Consider the following 8,125-nt stretch of genomic DNA (forward strand, 5'->3'; position numbering starts at 1 on the left):
ATGGTGTCACTCTGGAGACTAATGTGCGTCTGATACAGGCTATGGTCTTTGCAATCACTTGTTATGCATCAGAGAGTTGGACAATGACTAGGAAGGATAGAAGGAGAATTTATGCCTTTGAGCTGTGGTGCTGGAGAAGAGTATTGAATGTACCATCGACTGCCAAGAAAACAAACAAATTTATCCTGGAGAAGGTTAAACCAGGCTGTTCCTTGGAGACAATGATTCTGGGGCTTCATCTGACATACTTTGGACATGTTGTAAGGAGGGACAGGTCCTTGGAGAGGGACATCATGCTTGGGAGGCTGGAAGGACGGTGCAAGAGGGGAAGATCCTCCATGAGGTGGATTGATTCAGTGACTGGGGTAATCAGGATGAGTGTGTCAGAGGCAGTGAGATTGGCACAGGATAGAGCAGGGCTTAGGGCTGTTGTACATAGGGTCACTATGAGTTGCAAGCGGCTCGACGGCACATAACGACAACACTGCTACTGGAATGAGATGGTATCTTATTATTTGCATCTCTCTGATTGCTAGTGATTTTGAACATTGTCTCATGTGTCTGCTGGCCATCCAGATATTCTCCTTTGTGAAGAGTCTTTTCATGTTTTTTGCCATTTTTTTAATTGGATTATCAGTCTTTTTCTTGTGGATGCCCTATAGTCTTCTATAAACTTCAGTTATGAAACTCTTGTCTGATATGCTGTTGCCAAATGTGTTTTCCAAATCTGTGAAAAATTTATAGGAGAAAATTTTTTATTCATCCAGGGATTTGATAAGAAGTTCCCATTCACTGATTTTTATCTTTAAAGGTTGAGTATTTTTGGCTATGTTTGAAAGCCTTTTTATGCCATAGGCCGGGCTTCTAATTTAGTTCTCATTTTGTCTCCCATAATCTTTATGGTTTGGGGTTTTACACCTATATCTCTGATCCACTTTGAGTTGGTAATTTACTCATTTAATGGGCTATAATACCTTGTCAAGTATCAGTTGACCATAGGCTGACTGGCTGATTTCTGGATTCTCTTCTACTGATCTATGCGTCCATCGTTGTGCCAATACCATGCTGTTTTGAATACTACAGCTGTGCAGTAGGTTTAGACATCATGAAGTAAGATAACTCCAATTCCATTCTTGTTTTTCAGACGAGCTTTATTTATTCTAGGTCTCTTTTCATTTCAAATGAAACTGGACATTTCCTTTTCTATCTCTTTGAAGAATGAATTTGGTATCCGTAATGGAATTACTGTTGAATTTGTAAAAAATGTTCTAAATATTGAGGGTTGGAGTTCTAAGTTGCTGGTTGGTATAATTTATTTAATCTTCTTAGGTGAGATCTCTGTGAATTTCTGGCAAATTTTAACTTGGGAATAAACATAATCCTTGCCCATTTTGCAGACCTCATTTTTGGCCATCTCAAACCATCCACCGCCCTACAGTCATGAGTCACTGGGAAAGAACGCTTTACTCATCTGCCTAGAATAATTGCCTTTATTATTTGCTAGACCCCCTGTAGAACTGGGTGAGAATCAGCAGGATTATTTCTCCATTTCCTTTTCATTAATTTCCTGGTCCTTCAGAAAGGAAGGAAACAGGAAACGATCAGCTGAAAGAGAGAAAAAAGCCTCAGACTGGCTCTAAAATAGAATAGAGAAGCAACAGAAAAAAAGAAAACCACCACACCGACCTCAAACTTATTCTTTATATTGCTGAAGGACCCGGTAGTGACTCCAATAATGTCTATGGTGAATGACTCCAGCACCAACTGCACAAGTATTTGTTGTTGCTGAGGGCTGTCAGTCAGAAATGACCTTCCAGCGGGTTTATAGAGCCAATTTAATCGCATTGGAGACGGTCCATCTTTCTCTGCGATGCACAAGTATTAGCGTGCATTATATATAGGCATCCCTAAGGAGAATAAGGGTCATGCTATCGCCCTTTTTGATAGCTTGCGAAGCCCTTCCCAAAGAGGATTTCAGTCACACCTTCTTGGAAAGTCTCAAGTATAGGTGAGGTGGAGCCACTGACCTCATTCTAAAGAGGAAAACGCGTTCTGGAGTTATCACAGTTCCCTATTCTAAGTTAGAAGCTAGCAGCAGCCCGCGAGCATCGGACATCTCCTCGGGCCTCCCTTGCCAAGGTTCAAGCCGCTTTACACCTCTGCATCTCTGTCGGCAATCGCGCAGAGCCTGCCGGGAGTTGTAGTCTAATGACTCGCTATACCCTGCATAATTCATATGGGTTGGACTACAATGCCCAGCGTGCCTCAGCGCTCCGAGCCCCCTTCCCTTTCAGCCTGCAGCGCGGGGGAGGCCGGCGGACCTGCTGACAGGCAACCGTTATGGCGGCGACTCTAAACAGTGGAGAACGCTGGACAGAAGGTACCAGGTCCTGGTCCAATGGTAGGACAAAACAGGATCAGAAAGAGATGAGGGGTGGGGCTCTTTGAGGGCACGTAAGTGCTGGTATCCTGGTCCTTAGGTGAGGGATGGAGGCCCATGAGAGTATGTTGAGCTTGAGTGGGATTCTGGATGGGGATGTAGTGGGGATTTGCACGAAACTAGAACTGGGATCTGGAAGTCGAGAGCTATACCCGGAGTTGGAAGCAGGCCTAGTCACCTGAGTTACCACTGATGACTTGTTGCTTTATTGCCCCCAGGCCTGCCCGGCCCATGCCCCACCTAGTCTGACCCTCCTACACGCAATGATGCGCTCACCTGCAGCTCTTTTACCAAAATCATCTCCCCATAAACAAAGTGGGCCATCTGACCCTCGGTCCCGCGGTGATCTGATCCTGGACCCTCAGTCTGCATTGGGACACATAGACCAATGTTTTTCCATTTTGAATAGTACATTGATCACAAACCTCTTTATATAAATCAAGCAAAACATTATTGAACCAATACATGTATGTTCTACATTGTCGTTATTTTGTACCGTAGAGTCAGAACCAGCCCATAGCTGACCCTTCGGCAGGTTTTCAGAGGCAGTTCCTTCTCCCCCAGAGCAGCTGGTGGCCTCGAACCGTGTGCCTTCAGGATTGTAGCACAGCTTCTTACTGGAGCTTCCTCAAGTTAAAAGTACATCGAGCTGTTGAAAGAGAAAAGGACTTTTCCCTCAACCTGACAGAAAGCCTTTCCTTAGCGCTGGCTCCCTGAATGCAGACTTCTAGCCTCCTAAACCATAAAGAATAAATACTTGTTTGTTAAAAAAAAAAGTACTTCGAGCTTTAGTGGCCTGACCCAGGCGCACCTTAGTCTGTAGATTGACACAGCACAGCACAGCAGTCTTACTCATATATCCCCTCAACTAGCTAGTTAAATATATTAGTTCTATATTATTTTATAGAATAGTTTATAAAGAACAGATATGTCTTGGAGAAGGTGCAGCCAGAGTGCTCTTTGGAAATAAAGATGATAAAGCTTTGTCTCACATACTTTGGGCATGTTACTAGAAGATGCTATTCTTTGGAAAGGCCTGCTTGGAAAGACCCTCAACCAGTTGGACCCAGTAACTGCAACAATGGGTTCAAGTGTGTCAGAGATGATGAAAATGGTACAGGATAGGACAAGGTTCAGATCTGTTGTTCATAGCGGCTCTATGAGTTGTACTTGAATCAACGGCACCTAACAACAACAATATTAGTTTATAAGATTTTAATTCATCTGTACTTTAAATCTTAGCATGGACGTTTTGCAGCAAAAAGGTATTTTAGGAGCAATATCAGCACAGATTTCCCCCCTGGCCTGTAATTAAAGAAGGATTTTGAGCATATCCCATTTCCCAGCTCAGTAAAAATTACTTGCTGGTTACCCAACAGGTAGGCTGGTGAATGTTAGAAGTTCTGCTTTGGCATTTATAAGTTTTTTTAGTTTGCCTCCCCCCCCCTTTTTTTTTATATTGTCTCAGGGAAGATGATTGAGACACTTAAAAGTCAGGATGACATCTGTGAGTTGACCCTTAAGCCGCAGCTTCCCAGAGAGGTAAAGTGGGTAGCAAAGTTGACTTGAAAGGTCAAAATGAGGCCTAATGAAAGAGTTCCTGTTTTACAGCATATATTGATGCAATTAGGAGAAACAAATATTCAGAAGACATACCTGAGAGTCATGACCCCTGTGGTTGCTGTAACTGCATGAAGGCACAGAAAGAGAAGAAGTCTGAGAATGAGCGGAATCAGAGTCGGCCGGGTGAGGGCAGTGCCACTTACACTGAAGAGCAACTGCTTGGGGTGCAAAGGTGAGCCTGGGATAGGATTAAGTGAGTGATTTTATTTAAAAGAGAACAGTGCATGGCACAAATGAGCTGCTATGTAAGTATTAACTGCTATTATTGTCGTTGTTAAAGCATAACTCAATGGCAAAAACAATAGCTTCTTGATGTCAGAGGGAATACTGGGTTATAATGGAGTATTAGGTACAATCTGAACTGACTTCTCTGTTTCTACTTTAAAAGAAGCAGTGCAGTCCAACCACAAATGAATGGATTAAGAAGTTATACATTCATACAATGGAATACTACACAGCACACAGGAGCAATGATTTTGTAAATTACTGTCTAACTTGAGAGGGAGTGGACAGCATTATGCTGAGTGAACTAACTCAGTCCCATAAGGACAAATACTGTATAAAACCATTATTATAGAATGAGTATGAGTATGAGTAGGTTGGAAATAGAGGGGAGAGGATGGATTGCAGGGTTGAGTGTTAATAATGGGGTTGCACAATTCAATGAATGGGTGGGGTAAAGGAAATGGGAAGGATCTTTTGTGAAAAACAATATATTCAAACATTGTAAATAAATCAGAATACAATTTAAAAAATAAAAACAAAACAAACAAAAGAGGCCGTGGAAACCATCTAGATTTAACAGATATACATAGACCACTCTTCCCAGTAACAGCAGAAGAGACTTTTTTTTTAAGTGTGTATGGTGGTGCTCTTAGATGTATATTCTTCAGGATAGACTATATTTAGACCATAAAACAGGCCTCAATAAATTTAAGAATATTAGAATCATATAATGTCTGTTATTTGTTGTTCTTAGGGAGCTCTGATTGCCTAGTGGTAAGAAACTACGCAATCCCAAAGGTTGTGGTGGTTGTTATTGATTGCCTTCTAGTTAAGCACGACTCATAGCGACCCCGTGAACAAAAGGCCTGAAGCCCCTCTACAACTACTGACATTTATCAAAGTTCATAGGGTTTCTGGAGGCATGCTGTTTAGGAAATGAATGCGACTCCTGCTTCCAAATCCCAAAGGTACGGGGTTCGAAGCCACCGGCTGTTCTACAGGAAAAGGATAGTGTTATCTACTCCTATGTGATTAAACTGCCTCTGAAAACTCGCTGGAGGGCCATCTGGTTTCTGACTCAGCAGCACACAACAACATGTTGTTAGATGCCAGTGAGTCGTTTTATTCTATTGCACATGGGGTCAGAATGCTCATGTGCAATAGACGGAAATACTGTCTGGTTTTGTGCTATCCTCACAATCAATGCTGTTTTAAGTCCATTTTTATAGGTGTTATGTTACTCTGTCTCTCTCATCTTTCTCTTCTTCACTGACTCTTTATCAGGTTTATTGTCCTTCTCCAGGAACTGATTCCTCCTGATAGCATGTACAAAAAATTTCCGAGGAAAAAAAACCTTGCCAACTTTGTTTCTAAGGAACATTCTAGTTTTACTTCTTCCAGGATGGATTTACACATTCACAGTATATTCAATATTCTTTGCCAACAATAATTCAGAGGCATCAATTCTTCTTTGGTTTTGTTTATCCTTTGTCTAGTTTACACATGTATATAAGACAATTAAAAATACCATCCCTTGGAGTTAGGTACATCCTGGTCCTCAAAGTGACATCCCTGATATTTTATGACTTAAAGAGGTCCTTTGCAGCAAATTTGCCCAAGGTATTGTGTTCTTTGATTTCTTGAATCCTGCTTCCATAGATGTTGTTTGTGGTCCCAGGTAAAAGGAAATCCTTGAAGGGAGCTCTGGTGGCCTAGTGGCAAGAAGCTGCACTGCAATCCCAGAGGTGATTGGTTCAAATCCACCAGATCCTCTGCTGGAGAAGGAGAGGCAATCTCCTCCTGTACCAGTCAGATCCGATTTGACAGTACACACACACACACACTAAAAATTTTTTTTAAAAAAAGGAAATCCTTGAAAACTTCAGTATTTTTTCCATTTGTCATAATGTTGCTATTGGCCTATTTGTGAGAATTTTTGTTCTTTTTATTGTGAAGTATAATTCATAGTAAAAGTTATAGTGTTTGACCTTCATTAAGCAAGTACTTTTGTTTTCAACAAAGTCGTTTCATCTGCATATTGCATGTTACTAATGTGTCTTCTTGCAATCTGTATGCTATATTCTTCACATAGTCCAGTTCTGAGATTACTTGCTTGACATACATATTAGAAAAGTGTAGTGAAGGTTACAACCCTGATACACACTCTTTCTGATTTTAAATCACACATTATCACCATGTTTTGTTCAAATGACTATAAACACTATAGTTTATAGATGCCTAAATAAAAAATTTGTCAAAAAGGAAATCACAAGGGAAATACTTTGAGCAAATGAAAAGACAACATATTAAAATTTATGGAGTGTAACTTAAGTAATGCGTAGAGAAAAATTTATAGTTTTAAATATCTATATTAAAAATATTAAAAAATAGATCTCAAATCTTTCACCTTAAAAAAATATAGATAACGATTTGAGCCACAGTATATTCCATGGAAGAAATATAGACAGTATTCTCCTATAAAGATTTTTCAGCTTTGGAGACTTTATAGAATTGTGATTAACTTAACATTAGTGAGTGGACCCAATGAAGTACATATTTGGTTTCTCGATTGCTGCTTCCATGGGAAGTGATTATGGAACCAAATTAAATTAAAACCTTGCAACTTCAATCTTTTCTTCATTTTTCTTATTGTTCTTATCCCTCCAGTTGTGAGAATTTTTTTCTCTTCTGTTGAGTAGTAATCACACTGTAGGCTGTAGTCTTTGAACTTTATCAGTGAGGGCTTTAAGTCCTCTTCACATTCAGTAAGCAAGCCTATAATAACCATATATCAAAGGTTGTTAATGAGTCTTTCTTCAACACTTATGTTTCTTTTTCTTCCTACAGTACAATTTTTCAAATTAATTGCAGAATATGCAGATTAAATCAGTATAGTGAAAGGATACAACCCTGATGCACATTTTTACTGATTTTAGACTATCCAGTATTCCTTTGTGCCATTCAAACAATTACCTCTTGGTCTATGAACAGATTCTGTATGAGTACAATTAAGAATTCTGGAAGTCTCATTCTTTTGCAGTATTATTCATAATCTGTTATAAATGACAGTTGAATGCTTCTGTATACTCAATAACACACAAGTATCTTTCTTTCTGATATATTCTGCCTTTATCCTAAATCAGCTATAACCCTTATTCCATGTCCTCTTCTAAATCTGGCTTAGATGTCTGTTGTTGCTAGTCAGTATGCTGTTGTAGTTATTTTTGCCTTCACCAAAATTTCATTTGCATGTGAACTTAATGATGTTCAATAATTTCGTCATTCTTTTGGATCATTTTTTTCTTGAAAAAAATCAATATAGATCTCTTATAAAATAAGAAAAAGAAAATTTAGAAAAGAATTGCCTTGGGATTCCCTTTAAAGTTGGAATTGAACCCACTCTTGGAAATCAACTTTCAGCCAGATAGTAGATTGAGTCATAAAAAAAATAATGCTACTCTTGGAGGAAGACTCATCAACAACCTGCGTTATGCAGGTGACACAACCTTGCTTGCTGAAACTGAGGATGACCAGAAGCACTTGCTGCAGAAGGTCAAGGACTGCAACCTTCAATATGGATTAAAGCTCAACATCAAGAAAACAAAGATTCTCACCACTGGGCCAATTGACGGCATCATGGTAGTTGGTGAAGGGATTGAGACGCTTAACAGCTTCAGTTTGCTTGGCTCCACTGTCAACTCTCTTGGTACCAGCAGCAAGGAAATCAAAAGACAAATTACACTGAGAAAGTCTGCTGTCAGGGACATCTCCAGAGTACTGAAGAACAACAGTATCAGGCTGGAGACTAAGATGTGCCTGATCCAGGCCATGGTCTTC

At 39.9% G+C, this 8,125-nt stretch overlaps 1 protein-coding gene across 1 annotated transcript in view; it reads left to right on the forward strand.

Annotated features, from left to right (window-relative positions):
* Positions 1 to 2,340: 2,340 nt before the first annotated feature.
* Positions 2,341 to 8,125, forward strand: part of DNAJC18 (DnaJ (Hsp40) homolog, subfamily C, member 18) — a 32,746-nt gene continuing 26,961 nt past the window's right edge. Inside the window, exons 1-2 of the mRNA XM_006891174.1 lie at positions 2,341 to 2,380; positions 4,052 to 4,235. Coding sequence (XP_006891236.1) covers positions 2,341 to 2,380; positions 4,052 to 4,235 — 224 coding nt within the window. The remainder of the gene's footprint in view (positions 2,381 to 4,051; positions 4,236 to 8,125) is intronic.

This window comes from Elephantulus edwardii, unplaced genomic scaffold (genome assembly GCF_000299155.1).
Source record: "Elephantulus edwardii isolate Elephantulus edwardi_28Jun2011 unplaced genomic scaffold, EleEdw1.0 scaffold00095, whole genome shotgun sequence".
Taxonomy (NCBI): Eukaryota; Metazoa; Chordata; class Mammalia; order Macroscelidea; family Macroscelididae; genus Elephantulus; species Elephantulus edwardii.